The sequence below is a fragment of the Tribolium castaneum genome, chromosome 9 (genome assembly GCF_031307605.1).
Source record: "Tribolium castaneum strain GA2 chromosome 9, icTriCast1.1, whole genome shotgun sequence".
NCBI lineage: Eukaryota > Metazoa > Arthropoda > Insecta > Coleoptera > Tenebrionidae > Tribolium > Tribolium castaneum.
Window position 1 is genome coordinate 2,608,962 of NC_087402.1, and position 25,231 is coordinate 2,634,192.

The window sequence follows — 25,231 nt, forward strand, 5'->3', positions numbered from 1 at the left end:
AGGTAATATCCATAATTGAACATGGTGGAATCGCGCCTGCCAGTCGTACTAATCAACGGAAAATTGGTCTGTGAATCCGGAAATGGGAGTTTTCTGAATTACAAGCTTCGAATTCGAACGTTCCATCCTAATTAATCTACTTAATCGAAAATTTTAATCAGTCTGGCTCTGTTCCAATGGCAAATTTGCGATTTACGTAAAACGGGAAGAATGTTTATTGTTGCCGGAAAGGAAACTCTCTTGGCACAAACGGAGGTGCGAATTAATTGAAAAACTTGTGAAATTCCAACTATTTTAATCGAACTGCAATGTAATCATTGGTCGGGGGCGGCGGCACGGGAAGCTTGATTACGGCCATGGTTTAAATCAAAACCGTGGATAATTCATAATACAGGAAATGAGAGCTCGTAATTGAAACATTATTTCCCAATTTGGCCGCATTCAACACTCATAAATTTTATCCTAATGTCCGGTCGATCGTTTCATTACGCCAAAAAATGCAAGGTGCGAGTGTACACTAAAATAATTGAAACCTTCTTCCCGAATCGCTCCCATCCGTCATAAATAATTGTAATATCCGCTCGTTTTATTATTCAAAAGTTCAACTTTTATTTCCCTCCGTCCATAAATTACGACGAGATAAAATAAGTACGCGGCTTCGTACGTAATTTCTAATTTATAGGTCATATTCAGTTACTCCTACACTGCTACAAAGCAAACGAACATTACAATAAAATTTAACGGCTCCCAATTACCATAGGAATGTTTCGGAAACGGTACGCACACACAACACCTTCGAGAAACAAAACGCCTTTTCGCCGATTATTTATTTATTAATGGACGAGCGAGTACGCAACCCACTTCCCAGTCGACAATTAAAAATTAACGCAAACTTTGCATTGCCAAGAAACTGACCGTATCAGATGCGTCCAGCTGCGGTAACACACATTCCTGGGACGCTTTATAGCCTCTAAATAATTTCCTCCGCGTCCCGAGAATATCATAAGTTGTAAATCCGCCCCAACACCGGCATAAATCAGAGCGAAATTAATTCGTTTGTGTCAAAAAGGCGACCGTTTTTAATCGCAGATTTAAGGTGGTGCTAGTAGTGGTAGCAACTTATTTATACCTATTATAATTGTTGCATTGCGGTGCTTGTGCCGCACCGAGGCAATTCATCCTTAGAGCGTAGCTCGAATGGTGCGAGCACATGGAGAGCATTAATAAATTTACAGTTATATATTGGACCATAAAGTTGTTGTGATATGCTCAGGGTGATGAACGGTTTTATGCTCTCTCTAATGAACATAAATCCGGGCACTTTTCTATAAAGAGGAGGATTTAAAACAAAAGATATGATCTTTATATTGACCATCGACGGCTCGATTCAACTCCCGTTATGGAGATCGAAGCCCGACTCGTACCATTTTACGCCAATGTGAACCATTTATCGATCTTACCCGGCCATTTTTCTCTTTTTTCAAATGCGAACAATCTATATTGCGCCAAATCAGGTCATAAAACGAAACCTAGTTAACGTTGCGGTTTGTTCAATAAATTCAACCTGTAATGGACTGAGAATTTGTTGTTTTATTTGGGAATTCATTGTTTCCATCATTTCCCAATCAAATTCTGCATAGCAATGTCACAATTACACGAGACGCGAAAAAGTCACTCCTCTGTCGATATTTCAGCCCAGGTCCGGGCGGAATTGTCCAACACAACTCGGACCGTAACTCAGGATTTTTCACGTTATTACGAATTATTATTCTTTCTCGCCACGTACGAAATAGCTTTCTTCCCCAAAACAGTCGAAGCTGGGGTTCATACGAGTCGTTAGATTTTTTGAAACATGCATATCAGTTGGAGCGACTTTTGTGTAATCGACAATCGAAGCATTCGATACGAATTTAAAAGGAACATTAATAAATCGGAAGATGAGCTCGCGATAAGGCACAGAATGTGACAGTTACAAGTTCTTACAGCGCGGCCACCATATTAAATCAAGATCGGGTCTCTCGTTATTAACGCAAGTAATTAACTTAAACTGCTTTTTAAACACCGTGGTCATAAATATGTATAAAGTTATTGAATCCGATCGAGAGACGGAGGATGAAAAGGGTTGACGTCGGGATGAATACGGCTTCTTGTGCGAGTACAACAATTCCCTTTCATTTAATTGGTTTTAAGTATAAACGTCTTCATAAAGTTGATAAAGCGTTCCAATTATATCTCGGATCGAGTGATTCTCTTAAATTTTCAACAACAAGATAAATTGTTTATCTCGAGCTGTCAAAAAGCCCGGCTTCTTGCAATTAATAAACTAAATAAATGCATTCCTTAATGGTGTTTTTATCGAAAGAGCCACAACTCTTCATATTCAATAATGTAGGTCTCCATCCACTTAACATCTGTGTTAGTCCCTCTTCCTCCTTCCCGACTTGGTTAGTCTTGCATATCGCATTATAGCCGCGTTCATTAATCATTTAAAAAATAAAATCACGTTCGGAACGCCGGATAACTCCAACCTTTAATGAATATTGGATGCATTTCGCTAAATAACTCAATAATGAGACGACTCCTGCTCATCAAACTCCTGAATTAATAAGCACACCCCGCATGCCGACAACATCGTTAATAACTCAAACGACCTATTAATAAAACATCCCAAAACTAGAAATCCGTCTTAATTATTCAACTTCGGATCAATTACAAAACACGGCCATCGCCTGCCTTTTAACCCAACCACCGAGACCACGACCTCCATCAATCAATACCTGCAGCACGACGCCAAGGTCGGACGAATCATCGCTCTTCTCCACTTCTTCATAATCAACTTTGCGCTCGTCATCGACCTTTGTCGCAACAATTTTCAATACTCCGACAACTTGTTGCCTTCCGACTCATTTGATTAAAAATCTCAAACAAAAATAAATTGCAGCGTAATGAGGCGAAACCGTCCACCGGACTTGTTTAATACGGAATCATAAGGTTTTATGCCAAATATCGCCGCATGACGTCTCCTATACTATTACACGAATAACGCGCATAAAGAAACTTATGGCTACTTTAACACAGTGGGACCTAAACGAGTCCGATCGTAATCGTAAAGTACCATTATTTTTTCCCTCGGAATTTTCCAACAGCCGTTCTGTTTTCCTCTATTGACACGTGTTTCGATTTAAAGGATATACATAAACATCATCCTCGTCAATTCACCCTCACTTCTTATCCCGTATTCTCCTCACAGGCCAGACGTTTTCATTTCGAGAATAGATATCTGTCAGTGATATCGACGAATATTTTTTATGTAAATTATTCGGGATGCTCGAAATGGACATATGTGTGTGTGCAAACAAATTTCGCGACTCAAAATCACAATTACATGATGAAAATTTCTGTCGCCCTATTTATTCGCAATAAACAACATTTCCCGAATGAAAACGTCACTTCCTGCTACTTGAAAATGTAATTTTGACCGATTTATGAGCTTATCCGTGCTGCTTCCAGATCCGTGCATTAAATAAATCGCTTAAGAGCACGCCAACTTTGTATTCAAACGAAATGCTGCCTGCATATAACCATCACGGAGACAAATGCACCGACGTTTCGTTCCCGGAACGATATTAATAACGTGGAGGAGGTCCTACGTGATGGTACTTTACTATAAATATTAATTTTTCCCCTGTTTTCCCCCTTTGTTTAGTCAAACGGACACCTGTTGAGAGCCAACTTCTAGACGATTAAACAAAATCTAGGATTTCAAAAAAAGTCAGGACATGTGAGAAGTTTACACAATATTTGAGACTGTCGATAACATTGCTTTATTTTCAAAAGTTCGAGAGCTGTCGTTATGCAACGAGCGTATGCGAGTGCATACCTAGACACCCGAGAACTTTAAGCATTTTCGCATGTGTTATTGAATTTTTTAATTTAAAATACGTTATTTAAGATTCAGATAATAAAATGTTACTAACAAAAAAAAGGCGTGGAGATCTTAGTTTTGGTGATATTTTGATTGGAGATTTTTTGAAAATTGAGGCAAAAGTGTTTAATTTGACTGGTCTAAACGATTTATTTATGCGAGTTCCAGCTCGGATGAGTGGTAGTAGGTTTGAACTTATTAACGGCGTGGATATTTTAATTGCATGTTAGTCGAGTTAAAAATGTTAAATTACAGCTATCTAACGCTGTTCATATGACGATAAATGGGTTCGGATCCTACGTAATTTGCTGCCAACATGCGAGTCGTGTAATTCGTTATGTGCAATTATTATTCATAATATAAATTTCCCAACTGGTGTGCCGAGAGTTGCCCAATTTTTAATGCATTCATTAAACGAAAAATACAGACTCGGATACCGTCTTGGGAAAAATGCCCAAACTGTTTATTATTTATTATACGGAGGTGCCCAACGAGCAGTTGGTATGCATCGTATTATATGAATTTCGATGTGAAATAATAGCTTTTGTGTAATTTCTCGGTATTCACACAACGATTTTTCCTCTCTTCTACTCGCATAGATAATAGTGATCGAAGGAGTGCGTCGATTGAATTTCAATCAACCTTTCCGAGATATTATGTTAATAACATTACTTTTACGCATTGTAAAGATTCAATCATTTCCGAAAATGAATGCTAATCAAGCGGTGAAAAACCAACCACGACTAAAAGCTCGCTAGAATGGTGATTATTGTTTTTTGGACGGGGGTTGATTTTTTCGGTGGATTATGAATATGCATTAGAACGTAAAATTGGGCTCCGTTTCGTTCGGGTAAAGATTGCATGAGTTGTCGGATTAATTGGCGCGCTTTTCGAATATTCCGGTGCCGTCCAATTTCACGGTTTTTAACTTTTTCGTTGATTAAAACAGAGAGATCGAAGCGTCGTCGTACGTTTCACGACGAAAAGATTTATCGTCGTAATTTTCATCATTAAAAAATCTCGAGAGAAAATTTACGAGCCGTGTTTATATCGGGTGGTTATAATTAAGATGACATGGGATGCATTTCGCGAATTATTACACTCTATTACGAGACATTAAGTGCCTCAACACACAAATTGAATTTCGTATTTTATTGGTTCATTCCTTTTAACCCTTTATCATTTGTTGTAGTAATGGTGAGGCGGAAAGTTAATTAATGTTTTAATGGAACCAATTTCGTATCAGTTTTGGACTTATGTATGTGTGACTTTTCCTGGGAGGATAATTGGCCGCGTTTTGCGTTGCCAACTGTCGCGTGCACGCGTCTTTGAAAAAAGCAAAACGTACTAAATATAGGGTGGCACCGTTCGTTTAAATAAATACGGAGGCCGCTCCAGGCGAACAAATCCTTATTTGTTAGAACGGGATATAAATAATTAAAAGCAAACACACATCGAAGATCGTTAATTGAATCTCTTGCCATCGTCGGAGGGTTTTAAAACTCTCGTCGAAAAACGCTCAGAGTGATGGCTGTACTATTAACCGAATGCATACAAAATAACCGCCTCGAGCCGGGAATATGTTTATGCTGCCGTAAATTATTTATACATAAGAAATACATCATTTACATCGTCTGGAAAAACGCGCGAGATTATTTCCAACGATTTTTAAGCATTTTTGCGCTCCGAGATGTATGTTATTGTCGCACGGGGCGACACCTCAAGGCTGGCTTTCATTATTCGCCAGCAACAATTTCTTCACGCACATCGTTTGTTCTACATCTCTCAATAATGGGACGGGTTTTCAAAACTAAAAAAACACTCATAATATTTTCACTGTGACGGTGCTGCACCGTGACATTGCAACTTCAAAAATAAACAGCCACAACGCCGTTGATTAAGAATAATATATTCCTCATCAGGCACGTCGATTTTCAATTAACCGAGACCACTTTTTTGCATAGGTTGATTCTTTATATATTCTCTCCGATGATACTTCAGCTGACAAGAATAAACACAACTTGATTAGACACAACAACAACATCCCCAGGATCGGAATATCAAAAAGAATTTTTCATTAAGTCGTCATTTTTACAACTTCACATTTCTTTTATTTTTTTATTATGATGTTTTTAATGACACGATCTTGTTTTCAAGTCGGAAATTACAATTTTAAGGGATTTTTACATCTCAAAGATTTCATTAAAGTTAAATTTGCATAAGGGAAAATGGATACGAACCGACCCGAACTCTACTAAGGGATAAAACGAATATTCTCAACCTACTAAATTAAAGTAAAATACGGAGCAACCCGACCACACAAAACACCTTTAGTACTTTTACTTCATTAACATTACATTCCCCTTTTCCTTTTATACTGCAAAAATATACAGGGTGACAGTAAAATACAAACCTAAAGTTTGAAGTTATGTTTAACCCTTACCTTCATCTCTTTTTCTCTCATGACAAAAAGTATTTTCTACTTTGATTAGTATGTGCTCTTACGTTTACAATTTAGCGCCTTTACGTACTTTTACATATTTGCCGCAATGTTTTCTTATTTCTGTCAGTTTTATGCTCCGCTTTACGTTTATACGTCTATGTGTTCTCTTAGTCTCTTATTCTTGCTTACGTATTGTTTCACTTACCTTTTCTTAACTTTTTTTCATAGAAAAATTGTTGCCGTGATCCGGGTGCGAACACCCGACCTCCCCCGTTGTAAGTGGCGCTTATACCACTGGGCCACCAGGGCCCCAAGTACTGACCGTGTTTTGCAGATATTTTAACACAAACTTTTTAAATAAATCAACATTACAAACTATATAATTGCAATAATTCACTTAAAAAGCAAATACATTTAGTTCAAAAGTCGGCGAATTAGCTCCAGAAATCATTTTCTTCCACATTTTTAAAATTTAATTCCCTAATTTTTCACTAGATTTAATAAAAAGATACCGGACGTATAAGTTGATTCTACAATTTTAAAATTGTTTGTATCTTTTTTGTGACTTTTAGCACGTTTTTGACTGAGAATGGACATAATTTCTCCAAAAATCACCAAATTTGTGTATTTTCTAGTCAAAAATAGTAGACGTGCGCAAAGCCTACTGGATTCGCAGTGGCCATGATTTTTATTAACAAAGTTCTTCGGGACTTTACTAAACAAACTCAGTTAACTAAAAAGTTTTAGAGATAAATTAAATATTTTCGTTTAATTATTTTTATAATTTAAGAAGTAAGTCATCTAAGGATTCAACGCTAAAGTTTGAAATTATATTTCACCTTTACGTTCATCTCTTTTTCTCTCAAAACAAAAAGAAGTACGTTTACAATTTGGCGCCTTTACGTACTTTTACATTTTTGCCGCATTATTTTCTTATTTCTGTTAGTTTTATGCTTCGCTTTATGTTTATACGTCTATGTGTTCTCTTAGTCTCTTATTCTTGCTTACGTATTGTTTCACTTACCTTTTCTTAACTTTTTTTCATAGAAAAATTGTTGCCGTGATCCGGGTGCGAACACCCGACCTCCCCCGTTGTAAGTGGCGCTTATACCACTGGGCCACCAGGGCCCCAAGTACTGACCGTGTTTTGCAGATATTTTAACACAAACTTTTTAAATAAATCAACATTACAAACTATATAATTGCAATAATTCACTTAAAAAGCAAATACATTTAGTTCAAAAGTCGGCGAATTAGCTCCAGAAATCATTTTCTTCCACATTTTTAAAATTTAATTCCCTAATTTTTCACTAGATTTAATAAAAAGATACCGGACGTATAAGTTGATTCTACAATTTTAAAATTGTTTGTATCTTTTTTGTGACTTTTAGCACGTTTTTGACTGAGAATGGACATAATTTCTCCAAAAATCACCAAATTTGTGTATTTTCTAGTCAAAAATAGTAGACGTGCGCAAAGCCTACTGGATTCGCAGTGGCCATGATTTTTATTAACAAAGTTCTTCGGGACTTTACTAAACAAACTCAGTTAACTAAAAAGTTTTAGAGATAAATTAAATATTTTCGTTTAATTATTTTTATAATTTAAGAAGTAAGTCATCTAAGGATTCAACGCTAAAGTTTGAAATTATATTTCACCTTTACGTTCATCTCTTTTTCTCTCAAAACAAAAAGAAGTACGTTTACAATTTGGCGCCTTTACGTACTTTTACATTTTTGCCGCATTATTTTCTTATTTCTGTCTGTTTTATCCTCCGCTTTACGTTTATACGTCTATGTGTGCTCTCAGTCTCATATTTTTGCTTACGTATTGTTTCACTTACCTTTTCTACACTTTTTTTCATAGAAAAATTGTTGCCGTGATCCGGGTGCGAACACCCGACCTCCCCCGTTGTAAGTGGCGCTTATACCACTGGGCCACCAGGGCCCCAAGTACTGACCGTGTTTTGCAGATATTTTAACACAAACTTTTTAAATAAATCAACATTACAAACTATATAATTGCAATAATTCACATAAAACGCAAATAGATTCAGTTCAAAAGTCGGCGAATTTGCTCGAGAAAACATTTTCTTCCATTTTTTCTCAATTTACTTCTCTAATTTTTCACCAGATTTCATCAAAAGATACCGGGCGTATAAGTTGATTCTACAATTTTAAAATTGTTTTTACCTTTTTTGTGACTTTCAGCCCGTTTTTGACCGAAAATGGACATAATTTCTCCGAAAATCACCAAACTTGTGTACTTTCTAGTCAAAAATAGTGGACGTGCGCAAATCCTACCGGATTCGCAGTGGCCATGATTTTTATTAACAATGTTTTTCGGGACTTTACTAAACAAACTCAGTTAACTAAAAAGTTTTAGAGATAAATTAAATATTTTCGTTTAATTATTTTTATAATTTAAGAAGTAAATCATCTAAGAATTCAAGGCTAAAGTTTGAAATTATATTTCACCTTTACGTTCATCTCTTTTTTTCTCAAAACAAAAAGTACGTTTACAATTTGGCGCCTTTACGTACTTTTACATTTTTGCCGCATTATTTTCTTATTTCTGTCTGTTTTATGCTCCGCTTTACGTTTATACGTCTATGTGTTCTTTCAATCTCTTATTTAGCTTACGTATTGTTTCACTTACCTTTTCTACACTTTTTTTCATAGAAAAATTGTCGCCGTGATCCGGGTGCGAACACCCGACCTCCCCCGTTGTAAGTGGCGCTTATACCACTAGGCCACCAGGGCCCCAAGTACTGACCGTCTTTTGCAGATATTTTAACACAAGCACTTTAAATAAATCAACATTACAAACTATACAATGTTTAATTAATTGAAAACAAATATTTTACTATCCACGTAATCTATGAAATGTAATGCTGGTTGCTTCAAAAAATTTTTCAGGCTCATTATTAAAGGTGGACCATTCTGTACAGACAATTGACCGAATTTTTAGAACAAATAGCACTTCATCTAGTCCTCAATTCAGCAAAGGGAAAATAGTCACTTTGCAAAATTGGACTAAACTACGAACAATCTTTACAAACATACGTAAAGATCCTAAATCATTCATCAAAATCTAGAACTTTTATAGTCGTACTTGCCTCATTTTTATAGACTACCACATTTTCCATTAGAATAGCAATTATTATTGGGTGGAAAATAGTATATTACCTACTTCTCTCTTGAGCGTTTTAACCCGTTTTGAGATATTTTAGATTTTCTTACGGAAAAAACTACATTATTTTTCCATTTTTGGAATTGGTGTTCTTTTATATTTGAGAACCATTAAGGATCGATATCTATTATTGTCAATTTTTGTGTAATTTTTTGGAAATCAATCCTGGCAAGTGCCTGCTTGAAATACGGCCTTTTCGGTCCTTTATGGCTTGTAAAATGTGAGGGCCAGCGTCGTTGCAGCCCTCACGTCGCCTCCGACCATCAAAATCGTCTTGACGTCGGTCTACACCTGCTTAAAATAAAGATACGGCCCTATATGTGTCAGGGCGTTTCATAAACGAGAATCAATAACACAGTCGAGTGAGTGTGTCGACTAGAATCGAGAGCAAGTTTAAAATTTCCCCGTGTTTTTTGCATATTTTCCATAAAGAAAAGAGAAGACGAAGGGGCCTTCTCGACAGATATCGTTACTTTGAGGAAAATGTTATCCTCGAGAGGATTTAAGTTTTGTTCAAAGCGCATAGGCGTAAAACCGGTAACAAAGCGTGACAACGAAAATTGGCAGCATAAACATGATCCCGAAATTGTATTCGCAAATTCTCGGGAGATTAGAAGTTTTATTGTAGATCGGTTTTTGCATTGCATTGAATTTTTATGGAGGAAATTTTAAATTAGCGAGACAATAAGGGGTTTCTTACACACGTGGTTTGAGCGAAATTCCTCGCATAACTCGCTTAATTAAACCGGGCGTTCCATCAAATATATCGATAGTCTAAATGAAAGAAAACAATTTGGGGGGAAGTGTGAGAGAAAATGTGGCCGAACTTTTCCCATAAAAGACATCGGCACGTGCCTATCGTCGACGGGGTGTTGTGGGAAACGAAAATTAATTTTGTATGGTGGCAGCCTCATGTCACTACCAATTCAGGGATTAACACCACATATATCACACCTCACATTCCCGAGTCTCTGCGCAATTTTCATTAATAAATGATTCACTCCGCGTTATTAAATTTAGCCCAAAAATCCCAACCGAAACTTTTCTAAATTAATTTGGCAGTAGTTGGGTTTGATAGCATAAATCCGCAATGTATATAATTTTCACAAAGCTGCAGCCTCCGGCAATTGTGTTAACGTTATATGCCACAGCCAGTCTTGCACCAGTTGCATCCAAAGTGCATATTTGTATTCGCCAGAAGCCCGAACTCGCCAAACAAAAATTTAGCAAAATTCAATCCCTGCAAGCTCTCACTATTTATCTTTCCGCACTTTTTGCTCATTTTCTTGCTCATTAAGACATAATAAAGCCGTTTAAGGGAGTAAATGAAGTTGTTGTAAAGACACAGAAAGGATCGAGACACTGCTAAAACATCCCATTTAAAATAATAATCCGAGATTAATCTCCTTTCACGAGAAGCAAACAATGTACAAGTAATCACCCATCAAAAATATCATCCCGCTGGTGATTTTTCCACGTGCAATATTTGGCGGCAGTTTGCGAGCGGAGGAAGCCACTAGATAAAAATTTACAAAAGGAAATCGAGCGCAAATCAGAACAAATTGCTCGGAATACGCCAGGACAAAAGCTCGGTACGTTGTTGTTATTCAAGTCTGATAATCTGACAGCTTTAGAGGACACCCTTATTTCGTCCAAGTAACAACGGCTTTGCATTTTTTCGCTCTAAAAGCCAGGCTGAGGGTGGCGATAATCTGCACGCCTATATGGTGATCGAGTACAGCACCGGTCGAAATTTTTTCCTTTGTGATCCCTCCAACGGGAGAAAAGTTGGCGTATTTATTTAGTTTGGCGATACGTGCCTTCGAAGAAACTAAATTCCAATTTATCTCCTTTCGGAAAAAAGTAACATCTCCCACACCAGGATAAAACGAAGTTTTGAAACTTCTAACACACCGTCTAATACGTGATATCGGCCCAAGGAAACGCCCAAATCTCAAAATCATTAAGCCGAGAATAAAAACGAAAGAGACGACTTGTTTGCGAAGAGGAAGCGGCGATAAATTATTATTTGTAATAATTAATCAGGAACGTTTATCATTGTAGCGAGGATCGCCCTCTGAAAATTACAGCTTTGTGTGAATAAATATTAGCCGATGTCTGTTGTAAAATTTATGGGTCTCATCTGTAATGGTGATTTCGACTAGAGCGGCCTATTTGCAAATCATAAATATCGGATAAATGCGCGATGTGGATGATGAACAACGCTTAACGAAAATTACATGCCTTTTCGCTCCAAGGATTCCCTGATTAACTCAACCGAAGCGCCTAATTAGGGTCATAATGAAAAATTAAAGCACACACACGCCTGAAAAACGATCGATTTCCCCCCGGTCGGAAAAGTAACGCTTTCCTTATTGCCACACTCGAGTAATGATCATCACGGCGCCCCTTTCAATCGCCGATAATGACGAATAAAGGAAACTGTTACTTGATCTTCCCCCTAAATAAAGTACCCGGCTTTTATCTCGCGCTGTATATGCAGTATAAAACCTATTTTCCCGATCGAACGCTTCCAATTTCCCTCTTAAACTAACAATTAAATACAACGCGGTAATAAAGTCGCAACATTAGAAAACAAATGGGCAATTACGCGAAATTACATTGCATTACTTCATCCCGGTTTAGTGTATTCTGTTATTGTGACGTTGTAATTTTGTGCATCATTGGTTTTATGCGTCGAGATCATCATTCCGGGGTTCTTGCACCAGATTTACGTCCTATTACTTTTAACACGTATATCGATCATCGCCGTGGTGCAGTAAAAAAGTGTCAATGCACTTTGTGTGGAACTAATGATGCGATGTTATTGGAAAAGTTTAGAGTTTGATATTAAACCATAATCTCATTTTTTCTCCTGGAAGATGAACCACCATCGCATAAATTCCCTAAAGCTGTGACGGTGTCGTGTTATTTTCATTTCCATCATTTCTAATTAGAGTTGGTGGCGTTCAATTAGCATAATTAGCAAGTGCCGGTTTCATCGTATAACCATCTCGGTTGAAAACAAATATGCCATCTAAAATGTTGCATAGCATGTTATCAAACTGAAACTACAACAAAAGCTATTATATTATGCAAATCAACGCTATTACAATTGTCGCTCGAATATTTGCCAACCACCGGTACATTGCAAGCCATCGACCTGGATTCAACCCTTCAACTTCCAAACAGCGCGTTTTGATAAACTTTCCTCAAGACAGGTAATCTCCAAATTCGATAAACGAGATAATTCTAATCCGGCTTATGCCAAACAACTAAAACCCTTCTCCCCAGGTCACAATCGCAAGAATTGCGGTCAAAAATTCAGGTATTTAAGGGTTTACCAGAAAATAAATTATTCAGTTAGAAAGTTATACCGAAACTGTAAACCGAAATGTTTCAAAGTGAACGCAGAAACATTTTCACCAATATTTTAAGTGTGATTGAGTGTGTTTTCAACAATATCTGGCTTCGCAAAAATACCGAAGACAGTAAACATGGAAATTCTAAAACTCACTCCTTGCGCGGCACAGGTATTTTTTTAATTATAATTAAGTGTACGTTAGTAACGGTTTAATTTCAGGACCTAACACCGAAAATGCCATGAAAACTTTTGACTGCATAGAACTAGTGTTAAATAAAATGCGAGATGGTATTAAAAAGTTGTCTTTCGATAGTGACGAAAATATGAGCGAAAATTTTAATCAGCCGGAAAGGCCAACTTTGGATACCGTTTGTAATAATAATAATAATAATAATAATAATAATAATAATAATAATAATAATAATAATTCGTACAGCCATTGATCTCTTCCGAGATATCGGAACCGTCGTATCGAGCATGTTAACTTTGTTAGTTAACAAAATCATCAAGTTTATAATAACAATGCTCTAATAAATATGATTTTAACTTAGATTTAAATTGTGTCAGCGAATTTAGCAAACGAATGTCCTGCGGCAAATTTCTGAAAATCTGAACAGACTTATAATAAACACCATTTTTAAAAAAAGAGGAGTTATGTTCTGGAATTCGGATGTCTTTACAGAACCTTGTAACTTTATTGAAACTTACATCATATTTGTCTTTATTTTTTTCAAAGAGATGCTCATTCTCTTTCACAAATACTGCGAGACTGTAGATATACATTGATGTTAGAGGTAGAATTCCAAGTGATTTAAAAAAGGGCTTACAACTCTCATGTGGTTTTTTGAAAAGCATGCATCGTATGATTCTTTTTTGCAACACAAAGGCTTCTTTTGAACTGGTAGAAGAGCCCCAAAATATTAATCCATACGAGAGAGTAGAGTGTACATACGCAAAATAAAACATTTTTAAAGTATCTATACTTACACTAGTGCGCAAGTTACGAATAATGTATGAATATTTGGCTAGTTTGCGACATACATAATTACTATGTGCGCTAAATTTTAAAGCTTTATCGATGTATAAGCCTAAAAACTTTACTTCATCGGCCAACGGAACAGATTTTGTACCAAGCTTAATATAGATACTGGATGACATTGGGCCATTTCTATATTGTACCACAAGAGTTTTGTTCATATTTAATTCTAAAAACTGAGCCTCACAATATTTATACATTTTAGAAATTGCGTCCGAAGCTTCCGCAGAAGTAGTGTGTAGGTCTTTACCTATTGCTATACAAGATGTATCATCAGCAAATTGACAGGGTGAGTATTTATTTAATGATTCTTTAAGATTGTTTACATAAAGAACGAATAGCAGCGGCCCCAATATGGATCCTTGAGGAACACCTTTTGAAATGGTTATTGGCTCGGACAACACATTCAAGATAGCGCCATTACTGTTATAAGTGAAACGAACTCTTTGAGACCTGTCGGATAAATAAGATAGGAAAAGTTCTAATGCGATGCCTCTGACACCAATATTGAACAACTTGGTTAATAATATTTCATGATCAAGTGTGTCAAATGCTTTAGTAAGGTCAAAATAAATACCGATGACTGATTCCCCACGATCTAAACAGTTTACAATATAATTTAATGTTTCAAGAATTGCAGAATTTGTAGAACGATCTTTAAGAAACCCATGCTGACAATTGGAGAGAAAGTTGTTGGATACGAGATAGTTTGTGAAAATGAATACGATTTGTATTCAAAAATTATTGCACAAATCGATTCAACTTTTTCCACTTTAGATACATTTAATAGAGTTATTGTAAACAATTGTAAATAAATGTTATACCTTGACAATGTGTTTCCTTTTTCTGGAAAAAATACTGAAAACGCAGCGAAACGCCTCATTTGAGCAAAATCAAGAACAAAGACTATCGAGAAATTATTATGTAAGGGGGAAGAATTCTGAATTTGTGATTTATTAAAAAAAATATTAAAAATACCGAGATTTATTAAAACTGTTTGTAAAAGTAACTTGCATTTTGTTTAAAATAATTTTTATATTTTCTTATCTTATTCAAGTAAGATTGTTGGTGACAAAAACCGAGGCCTTCTTCTTCCTTTGCATTTATCAGTCAGTTTCATCAATCTCCTCGTGAACCAACATGGACAGTCTCAACAGGTAATCTTAGTAAATAATTTTTTGGCAGTCACTAGTGAGAAATTTCAGGCAAAAAAGTGCCTTCTTCAGTATGAGTCCGGCAGAAAAACGTAGTTATTTCTTGAAAAATATTATTCGAAGGAGAGTGTTACCCAAGCAGAATAGTTCGTCGAGTATTTTGAATAGAGCATTTATCGCAGATTCATCGAAAAGTTTAAAAGGTCGTAAAAGTGACGGTGTTTTAAATATCTGTGACAAAGCTAGTGATAAAAGTGAAGAAACCCGCGATTTTTTCAAACTACTGGATTACGCCCTGCGTGAAATCGCGGATATCAAGCAGGATTTGACCGAAATGACCGAAACTGTGTCTAAATTGAACACGCCTCGTTTGTAGGTTCTGTATTTTTTATATTATTGATTTAAATAAATTTTACTACTTTTAAATAAAGAGCCCCTTTTGCATAATCCATGCAGGGTCTGGATGTATAATTAATAAGAACCCATCGTCAAAGGCCTTTTTTCGTTCGGGACTGGAGTGACCGCTGCATGCATAAACAAAAAGGGGGGTTGGTGTCTCGTGCAAACAAAAGTGCAATGGTGCGTCGTATAATTGCGAAATGCCGCCCCCTCGTTGTAATTTACCGAAAACAGACGAGCAGACCACCATGTAAAACGAGGGCGTCACGCCAAATTAGTGGAGGCAAACTTGCCTCCAGTATATGTCTGTTACATTTGGGGCAATTTGCTTGTTTATTAAGGTAAGTGCCGAACGGGGAATTTGAATTTAATTATGGTTCGAGCGCATCACTGTTGCCGACCGTCATCTATGTACGCGCATTACGAAGTAATTAAAAACGGCGCTTTTCCCGATATCGCGATAACGTATTCCGCGCGCGGAGGTTGGTACCAGTGTGTTAACAATGCGACTTTGCTTCTAAATTATGTAGAAGTTATGTTGAAAATGTCCAGTCGTAAAGTTGGCAATTTTTCTATTGCCTGATTTGGTTCGAAAAGGCAGACAAAGTTGTTGGTTAATGATTGTATATTGCTTTAGGAGTTGATTTAACGGACTGTTCGTTTACGGGGCGCCTATAACGATCCTTATTTAAATCCTCGTTCGTTTTAATTACTTTGTTAAGTTGGCAATGCTGATTGGAGGACACGTTCCAATACAAAATTCAAACGAGGCGATTCGTTCAATTACAAAGTTTCCAACAAATCTCTTTGTGAATCAATTTTATTATTCCGGTCGGTCTCAAGTTGAAGATCAATACGAGAGCTGACCCTATTTTAATGAATTATAACCGAACCTTTCACCCGGGACATGATAAGAAAACTTAAAAGAAAAGAGTCGTTTTGTCAAACTAAAATTTCCACGTTAGCTCGAATACTTCGTTTACATGTCAGACTTCCAAGTATCAGAATGGAATATCAAAGAGATAAGAAGACTTTGTAATTCATTGACTATGCGATTCGAAGCTCTCCTCTCGTTTAAAACACAAAGAATTATGACTCTGCGATATTATTTCGAAATAATTTATCGTTCGGATAAGCGCGGAAAACTAACTCAAAGAAACTCGAACCTAGACGAAAATCGCCAACATTTAGCAATGGAAATTCTTTTTGCTTCTTTTCCCACACGTAGGTCGTAACTCACCCCGTCATCAATGCTGAATCAAGAAGTCAGAAGTTTGCGGTTTTTTAACGCATTTATCTTAATCCCGACTTTCTTACACTCCGAAACTTCGCCAGAAAAAGGGGGAAACCTCCACTCCTACTTTTATTTATTTCGTACTTCTATAGTCCAAAAATGCATTAAATCTTGAAAAGTCGATTCGAGTCTTTCATTTGCAAGAGGCGATACTTTTTAGGTGCTCCCTCGCATTCTCGAATGTTCTTCAAATAAAACCTTCTTATACACGCTTTCAACGACCTGAAAGCTGCCAGCTTCCATCGAACTAGTGCACTTATTAAAAAATCTGTCACGTAATATCAGCTTTAAATAAAACCTAACACGGATTTCGAAGGTTCGAACCGGTTACAGCGAAACACGCACTCAATCCTCTTAATATAATCCAATAGGCCGGAGACGACTTTTTTAAATATTTATTAGTTGCGACAATTTTGACGACGAATTATTTATATGCCGCGAGAATTCGCGGACGAAAGTCAATTTAACATCAGCTTAAGCTGAACATCCGCACCTACAGTCGAACAAAGTGAAACTAAGAAATTTGTGAAACCTTTCATAATTTGAAAAAATTAAATGGAACACCCTATTTTTTGTTTTTCCTTCTCCAAGGTTATTAAATTGTCTACCCATTAGTTTCAAGTACCCAAGGTAATAACTAAAAAGATGTAAAGATTTTTGACTTAATTTGGCACATTTTGAGTTTTGTGAAAGAATTTTGTTTGTGCCGAAAAACGTGCGAAATGTTTGAGTTTGAACACGAACTAATTGCGAGAATCAATCGTTATCAAAAAACTCGATTCACAATTTATCCACCCAACTGTAACAGAAAACTTGGAATTTTCTAAGAAAACTGCGAAATTACAGTTGGTTTGGCCGACATTTGCAAAATAATCAAACAACAATTTTTTGCTCAGTTTTAATCGCCTTATGATTGGTCTGCTTTACAGTTGGGAGTGCGATATCCCTCCCATATCCAATGACAAACGTTTCAATCGTCTTGCAGTTTTTTGTGCGTCAGATAAACAAGTAGGAGGCAATTTTTATATTTTATTGGTCATTTCTGGGACAAATGAGACACCAGTGAGACCGGTTTAAGGGCTGGTGTTTCACAAAGAACAGGATTTCGCCAATAATTTGGTCTATTCTGCTTAGTTTTTTGGCGAAAAGATAAAACGAGTGCGAGTATCTTGGGCAAAAAAGTCCGATTTCCCGGATTTGTGTTCAGATATTAAAAAGTGGTTGATGCCGTTCAGCAGTAAATAAGCCCTGGAGGGGCTCCAGACTGCGTCCTAATTAATTTCGCAGCGACTCGTCCTGTCAGCACTTTTATTATTAAAAACTGCGTCTTTTTTCATTTTGATCTTTGATTGGTGCACATGGCGATGACGTCGTCGATTTCACGGCCCGTCGTTTGCAGATGGCGCTTTTCGCGCCAATTTTGTCCGGTTTCAAAACTAATTAAGCAAATGTGGCGTTTTCTCGCCTGTCCGCCAAGACAGAATTACAATCGAATCTCCTTCGAATACCCATTTGTATGTTGATGAGTCACGTTCGCGCAAAAAAGTGTACGTTTTTGGGCGAGAAAATTTCGTTATTTCATGGAGATTTGGCACGAATTAGAGCACATTCACGTGTAGCTTAAAAATCGGTGGAGATAAAGCTCGAAACGCAAACTAGAATTTTAAATACACATTTTACATTCGTATGAAATGAATATTCATTCGAAAGAGGGCTCTTATCGAAGAGCGTCACCGGCGATTCAGAAATTCTAATTTGCACTGACAAATGCTCCAAACGATTAGATAAATGCCTAGCCAAAAACAAGACGGGGATTTCGGGGAGAGCTTTCAGAAAAACTTGCTCGTTCCTAATGGATGCGAATTATGATTTTCGGTTAATTATTTTCGGGAGATGAAAGACGCCGGGGTCTTGTATCTATGCAAATCTGGGTGTGCATTATACGCAAGGGCCCCTTAGCTACTCCACCAACTTTGATCTCGAGTCGCGTCAGCCGAAATCACACTTTCGCTTTGATTAATTTACTTTGTGACGACTTGGAAAAAATAAATTTCAATTATTTTAGTGTGGCACACGGGGGAAATTCGAAATTGATTTAGTTTTGCATTTGATTAATTACACGGGTCCGTGATTAACAATTTTAATTTTCCATTCGATGGAAATCCAATTGAGTGTCAGTGACAGAAGGAAATAATTGTGTTTGTCGTTGACAATAATTATTATCTACCGCCAAGTTTTTAATTAGACGACTTTTCTGCACACCCACTCGCCTTATCTGCTAATCTAATTTCCAGAAGAAACTCGCACAATACCGGACACAAATTAAACGCTGGTTTTTCTAACATACGAGGCGAGAGCCGTAAGGAAAACGGCTGGGGATGCTGGGAGATGTCTTGTACACCTTCGGCAATGCGGAGAAAGCCCCATATACAGCCTTAATCCATTAAATTTAATGTTGTGTTGTTCGTGCAATGATCAATACCGTACATGCACTCCTGCCTAATGAACCAGAATCAACACCGGCATGGGATACACGGACATACATTTTCTCGCACCATCCGCCAAGATGAAATATACATGAGAATGCCGCGATAAAACGATTCCAAATCTTTCAACCGACTTGCAAACTACACTTAAAATTCTAACGGGATTTTACCGAAACCAAGTGATTTCAGTGTTCATCGGCCAGGTGCAAAGTTCGTTACAAAGTACATAGATAACAATTACATAGAAATTGCAGATAGGAAAAAAGCTCAAAGCAAATAATTAAACGTAAAAATCAAAAATAAAGCAAGAAATTGTTAAATTGCGTCTTTGAATTTGAGAATACCTACACCAGTTTATGTACCACAAATAAATTGTTCTAAATATTTTTGCATTTTTCCTTGGATTTGTTGACATGTTTGTGACCATTTAATTGCAGGTATCAATTTAGTACATGTGTAATTTCGGAATTAAAAGCTAAAATTATTTTTTCCATATGTATTTACTTAATTTTAATAATAAAGTGGAGAACAATATCTAAGACCCTTTCAAAATAGTAAAATATTTTTTTTTAGAGATTTTATTAGTCCATATTGAACTGATTATTTATTTGGTAAACTGCTTACTCACAAATTTGATGTGGATCCCCTTTTTGCGATAAGAAAATTCGGTCGAGTATAAATACGCCCCCGACTTTTCGCAAGAGCAGTTCCCAGAGCGGTTTAAGACAGTTCTTTCAAGTGTGAACAATTCGAAAAAGCATAAAAATGGATAAGGATGCAAAGGATAATCATTCCAATCAAGGGAATCCGAATAATTCGGCTGATGGTAAGTTATTTTTGAGTAAATGAATTTTTCTCTGACTTGTGATTTTTTTCAGATTCGAAGCCTTCGTACACTCAGGCAGAGAAAGACAACCGGTCAAATCAACTTAACCCGAACAATGATACTTATTATTCCTCGCGAGGACAAGAAAAGTAATGTTTACCTGTATTTGATTGTTTAAAACATGAGTTGTATGAAATAAATTTTCCTAAAGGCAGTGTTTTTTTTAATTAAACAGAACCTCGATTTGAATTTGTCTGCATTCGTAATTGAATCACACGGAAGTGCAAACATCTCGTCCCGTTTGTAAGTCCGGAATATATTATAAAGTAAGAGATTAATTAATCGATGGTACCTCTAACGATTCGACGAGTTATTTGTATGATTTAAATTGCAAATTGGTCGAGTAACATTCCGATAAAAATAAAGACGTTACATTTTAAATCAATTCAATTAATTTTGTCACTTGGTAAATTACAAGCAATAAGTATATTAATCTCGTCCATTAAATCTCGCAACGTCGTTATTCTTTAGCTTGCAATTTAATTTAAAGATGATCCTAACGACGATAAATTATCATGATTTATGGACGGTAGCGGTTTCCAGTTAAAGACGTTTTCCACTTAAATAATTTATTTAACACATAAAAATGAACAAATAAGCCGGCAGTCAAGTTCCCTTATTCTGAATATCGTTTCCTTTATACCCAAGTCCATATTTGGTAACGAAATACTTGGTGATATTTATCATAAACATCCAAGACATTGCATAAATCGTCACGGCAAGGACTCTAAAGTCCCAGTCGTTTTTCGGTTGAAAGGCAATCACAATTAAAAAATACGTCCCGAGGACAATGCGCACTAGGAAAAATATGATCATGAACGTGATCTCGACCGACGTGTACAAGTTTGAAGGATAATATCCTTCGCTTCTGAGGAACCATCGAATCTGCAACATCGGATTCGAAATTTCCATACTTCCCAAGGCACAAGTGGCTTGCGCCCCCGAGTTGTTCTTATACAGCATTCTTCTCAGCGCACACACGCTGTAAAGATGATGAGCGAGCATCAATTTCGAGTCCCTCTGGTACACAAAGCACCAAACCAAGTCGTGGATAAAATACCCCAAGCTGCACACCATCAAAAATCGTTGGCTGTTGGTCGTCCGCCATTCCGGGTGCTCAAACGGAGTGTCGATGAGAAAACACTGGTTTATCCCCACAAAAGCGGTGATGATTCCGTGCAAAAAACTCAAAACCCGGCAGCAGTACTCGCGATTTTTTGACGGCAACGTGGCCCTCAGAAGCTGGTAGCTGGCCGCCCATATGATTGTGCTTATAGTAATCGCGTACCAGGAGTTGTATTTTAGGGTGAATTCAGTTTCTTCCGGTACGGCGACATCCTCATTTACCATTTTTTGAGGAAAACACAAAGAATTTTAGTGGCATGTTTGTCAAAACAAAATTGTCAAAGATTATGTCAAGTAATTCGAGCTCAAGTTCGTGTTCTTTCAAGAAGAGAGCAGAAAAGGAGGACACTTTTGACAAGATGGATAAGACACGCAGCCGCAAAAACAAAGTTTTCGCCAAACTGTACAGTATTTCGGTGAATTTTTGGGATATTTTAGGACTGCTCGATATATGCCCTTGCGGCACCATTCACTCAATCAAGCCCTACATTAGTTACAATTAAGCTTATCCTGGTTTTGTGTATTACCGAAATTCGCAATAAAACTACCAGCTCGTAATTACTTTTTATTACCAGATTTTCCATCAGTGACACACTGGACTGCAAAAATAACTATTTTCCTCATCATTACAAAAACGCTTGTGAATTATGTACCACAACAATTTTTTTGTATAGATATTTTTATATAAATTTTTGACTTTGCTTAAACTATAACTGTAAGATACCATAATTTAACCAAAAAAAACTACATTATGATTTTTTTGAAGACTTTAGACGCTTAGAACATATTATTTGCACAGTATTTTCTGCAACGAGCATTTAGTGATGCTAGTAATTAAATGCGAGCTGCATACACTATTTTTTCTATAACAAATGTAATCCCATGTAAATATTTATTTATGTAAAATAAAAATACCATCTCGTATTTATTTTTTTATTTCACGTTTTTTCGTCAGATTCGCTACAAAGCCGTTTCTGGCCCCTTTGCAACACCTGTCTTACATTAATATTAATCCTAGAATTGTTCAAATAGTCGCCGAACGGCTTCCATAACGTCTCCTCTTTACAGATATTTACAACGTTTTTGCAATCATTCGTAAAATCATTTTCTTCAAAACAGTTCCAGAACCTGGAATCCATTTGTAAAATTTTAGGAACACCGTGGTAGCACAGCCTTGACTCTTCACTCATTACTACAATATCGCCACTTCGCAAAAACATCGCGGAAGGCTCGTCGTCTTTAGTCTTGCCTCCTAATAAAAAAATTGCAGTTTGGCCAAAACTAAGCGAGATAAGCGGAGCTTTTAAGTTGTGTTCCGAATGGTCAGTGTGACCTGACAAAGTTGAGTCCATGTGGTAATAATTCACAATTGCCGCTTCAGCGTTAAAATGCAAAAAGTTAAGCGACTCCGCTATAAATCTACTCAACTCGGCTAAATCTTTCGGAAACTCTCCTTTATTTTCCTCAGCGTAGACCTAAAAAATTGAATTAGCTCAACTCGGGGCTTTATGACCCAGCACTTTGCTCTCCCAATCGTGGTGATAACCCAAAGTGACCCATCGCAACTTGTTCATTAATATTTTGTTGTTATTGTTCTGACAAACTTCCCACCACTCCTTGCCCTCAGGTACTAAATTTAAAGCGTCCAAGTTCGTCTTATTTGGGCGCTTTGAGTAGTCCTGCAAGCAACGCACCACCCAGTACCTCTGCCCGATACTGGTGAACGGATTTTTAATAAAAATCAGCCCTTGAAACGAATTATTTATTGCAGGTGAATTTTTTACAACTCTAGTTACCGGGATGGTCAACTAATTCGTACACTTCCCACGTTTTTACGGGGTTTAGGCCAAAATTGCTGGCAGAATTGCCGGTCTTTTCCAAATTAATTCTCCTGACCTAAAAATTGCCTTTCATTATGAAAAACAGAATACTGCCAGACTTGCTTTTGACGAAAATTTCTCACAGTTACTAAAATCAAAGACTTTTTCCAAATCAGGGGGCGGATTTTTGGACTTGTAATATTTAAAACAATCCTTAAACATAATTATTTTGTTTACATAAGCTTTTTACATCACCAAATGTGAGGTTACGTAAATGACAGCTTACGTAACGTCGGTAACGTCAAGGTTTCTACTATACCGGCACCAAAAATGATTATTTGGACGCCAAATTGCATAATTTAACAATAATTACTCTCCCGTCAAACGAATAAATTAAAAGCATGCCTAAATCTGTTGAGTTTCCTTCGTAATTTTGGTTTCGTTGGTTTAGAAATGGTTTAGAACTAATGTTTAATAGAGGACGCTGGGAGCGTTCTTGTCATATGTCACGCGGTCAGCTGACTGATCTCGTGAAGTACATGAAAATAGTGCTGAAAAATGTCTTCGAAGGATAGACTGGCGATTTTCCCCTCTCGAGGGTACGTAAGCACCCTTTTTGTAGCTTTCCAATTGCGTAAAATCCCGATTTTAACGCTTGACGGAAAAAAATTCGTTAAAAAAAAGGGAGTGACCCCTTGTTCTTTCAGGGCCCAAATGTTAATGAAAGCGAGGCTAAAGGGGGCCCAGAAGGGCCACAGTCTGCTCAAAAAGAAGGCGGATGCGTTGCAAATGCGTTTCCGTATGATTTTGAGCAAAATTATCGAGGTTTGTTTGATCTCAAATCGATTTTTTGTCCCAATGTGGGTTTCAGACCAAGACACTTATGGGCGAAGTGATGAAAGAGGCGGCGTTCTCGTTGGCTGAGGCTAAATTTGCGACTGGGGATTTCAACCAGGTCGTGTTGCAGAATGTCACAAAGGCCCAAATTAAAATCAGGACTAAGAAAGATAATGTGGCTGGTTAGGGCGCCCTAGCTTATTTTTTTTTACAATTGATTATTTTTTTTTGTTGTATAGGTGTGACTTTGCCTGTCTTTGAGTGCTATCAGGACGGGACTGACACCTACGAACTGGCCGGTTTGGCCAGAGGTGGCCAGCAGTTGGCCAAACTCAAGAAGAATTACCAAAGCGCTGTGAAGCTTCTTGTTGAGCTTGCGTCACTTCAAACGTCTTTCGTCACTCTAGACGAAGTTATCAAAATTACGAACAGAAGAGTCAATGCTATTGAACACGGTAATTAGTTTTGTTTTGTGTTTTTTGTGTGTGATTTTTTTCCTAGTTATTATCCCGAGGATTGAGCGCACTTTGGCCTACATTATCTCCGAACTGGACGAACTAGAACGTGAGGAGTTCTACCGTTTGAAAAAAATCCAAGATAAGAAGAAAGTCGCGCGTGCTAAAGCTGATGCCATAAAGGCCGATAACAAAGCCCGCGAACAGGCGGCTGAAGTGGCTAATCTGCTAGATGAAGGAGACGAAGATCTTCTTTTTTAAATATATTTTTTTAAGTGTTGTATAAATTTCTGTACAAAGTTGCAAACTTTGATATTACGTGTTTCACTATAGCCAAGTATTATTAAGTCGCTGAAAAATCGGTCAGTTGCGAAGTTTAGGGGTTGGTTTCAAATTAGAGCGATAAGTGAAAATTCCATTTTTTTTCTAGTTTGTTGATTTAAGCGTAAGTTGTTTTAATTGAATGTATATTTACAGTTGATATCAATAAAATAGTTGACACGAAACCGCTTATTATTTATTTGACCTTTGACTTCCTCATTGGCACAGAATAAACATGAAAAAAAAATTCTTTCGCTTTCGCCAGTCTTGTTAAAGATATGTACAAGAAACACGTAAGAGAGAAGTTGGAAAGAATTTAATTTGCTACAAAAAATTCGGTGACATCATATCTTTATCCTAAGACCTTCAAAACCGCTAAAGCTATTTTACGTACCAAGGGAACACAAAAGCAATTTTTATTACTTTTTCTCTTTAACCACATTTGCAGTCTTTTGCAAAATATAAAGCTGTGTACAAATGATTAATTTTCTATT

At 36.9% G+C, this 25,231-nt stretch overlaps 3 protein-coding genes, 1 long non-coding RNA gene and 1 other non-coding gene across 6 annotated transcripts; 3 read left to right on the forward strand and 2 right to left on the reverse strand.

The window, feature by feature from the left end:
• Positions 1–13,143: 13,143 nt before the first annotated feature.
• LOC135267168 (uncharacterized) lies at positions 13,144–14,370 on the forward strand. Its single transcript, XR_010335515.1, has 2 exons — positions 13,144–14,249; positions 14,302–14,370. It is a non-coding gene; the product is annotated as an uncharacterized LOC135267168 (long non-coding RNA).
• Positions 14,371–14,969: 599 nt separating this feature from the next.
• On the forward strand, positions 14,970–20,333 carry LOC103312592 (hypothetical protein). 2 transcript variants are annotated; one of them, XR_010335514.1, is made up of 4 exons: positions 14,970–15,117; positions 15,166–15,854; positions 19,102–20,119; positions 20,172–20,333. It is a non-coding gene; the product is annotated as a hypothetical protein (transcript). The 2 variants fall into 2 exon arrangements; XR_010335513.1 differs by having other exon boundaries at positions 19,867–20,119.
• A 398-nt stretch (positions 20,334–20,731) lies between these two features.
• On the reverse strand, positions 20,732–21,803 carry LOC100141844 (TLC domain-containing protein 5). The gene has a single exon (XM_001813089.4). The coding sequence runs from the start codon at positions 21,527–21,529 to the stop codon at positions 20,786–20,788; it is 744 nt and encodes a 247-aa protein (XP_001813141.1). The 5' UTR covers positions 21,530–21,803; the 3' UTR covers positions 20,732–20,785.
• A 420-nt stretch (positions 21,804–22,223) lies between these two features.
• Positions 22,224–23,488, reverse strand: AlkB. Its single transcript, XM_008193604.3, has 4 exons — positions 23,248–23,488; positions 23,101–23,200; positions 22,825–23,051; positions 22,224–22,779 (listed from the first exon to the last, which is right to left on the reverse strand). Exons 1-4 carry the CDS (start codon positions 23,344–23,346, stop codon positions 22,243–22,245), a joined length of 963 nt encoding a protein of 320 aa, XP_008191826.1. The 5' UTR covers positions 23,347–23,488; the 3' UTR covers positions 22,224–22,242.
• An 83-nt stretch (positions 23,489–23,571) lies between these two features.
• Positions 23,572–24,922, forward strand: LOC660332 (V-type proton ATPase subunit D). The gene is made up of 5 exons (XM_970779.4): positions 23,572–23,723; positions 23,832–23,949; positions 23,996–24,143; positions 24,201–24,416; positions 24,463–24,922. The coding sequence occupies exons 1-5, from the start codon at positions 23,683–23,685 to the stop codon at positions 24,675–24,677; spliced, it is 738 nt and encodes a 245-aa protein (XP_975872.1). The 5' UTR covers positions 23,572–23,682; the 3' UTR covers positions 24,678–24,922.
• Positions 24,923–25,231: the final 309 nt, after the last annotated feature.

What these genes read in the sequence shown, in the direction of transcription:
- AlkB (XM_008193604.3), bottom strand. Translation starts at nt 23,346, where the DNA reads ATGTTTAAGGATTGTTTTAAATATTACAAGTCCAAAAATCCGCCCCCT. An exon ending in GTGAGAAATTTTCGTCAAAA is followed by an intron (nt 23,201 to 23,247) that starts GCAAGTCTGGCA and finishes GGCAATTTTTAG; the next exon opens with GTCAGGAGAATTAATTTGGA. An exon ending in ACCACGATTGGGAGAGCAAA is followed by an intron (nt 22,780 to 22,824) that starts GTGCTGGGTCAT and finishes TCAATTTTTTAG; the next exon opens with GTCTACGCTGAGGAAAATAA.
- LOC100141844 (XM_001813089.4), bottom strand. Translation starts at nt 21,529, where the DNA reads ATGGTAAATGAGGATGTCGCCGTACCGGAAGAAACTGAATTCACCCTA.
- LOC660332 (XM_970779.4), top strand. Translation starts at nt 23,683, where the DNA reads ATGTCTTCGAAGGATAGACTGGCGATTTTCCCCTCTCGAGG. An exon ending in TAAGAAAGATAATGTGGCTG is followed by an intron (nt 24,144 to 24,200) that starts GTTAGGGCGCCC and finishes TTTGTTGTATAG; the next exon opens with GTGTGACTTTGCCTGTCTTT. An exon ending in AGTCAATGCTATTGAACACG is followed by an intron (nt 24,417 to 24,462) that starts GTAATTAGTTTT and finishes TTTTTTTCCTAG; the next exon opens with TTATTATCCCGAGGATTGAG.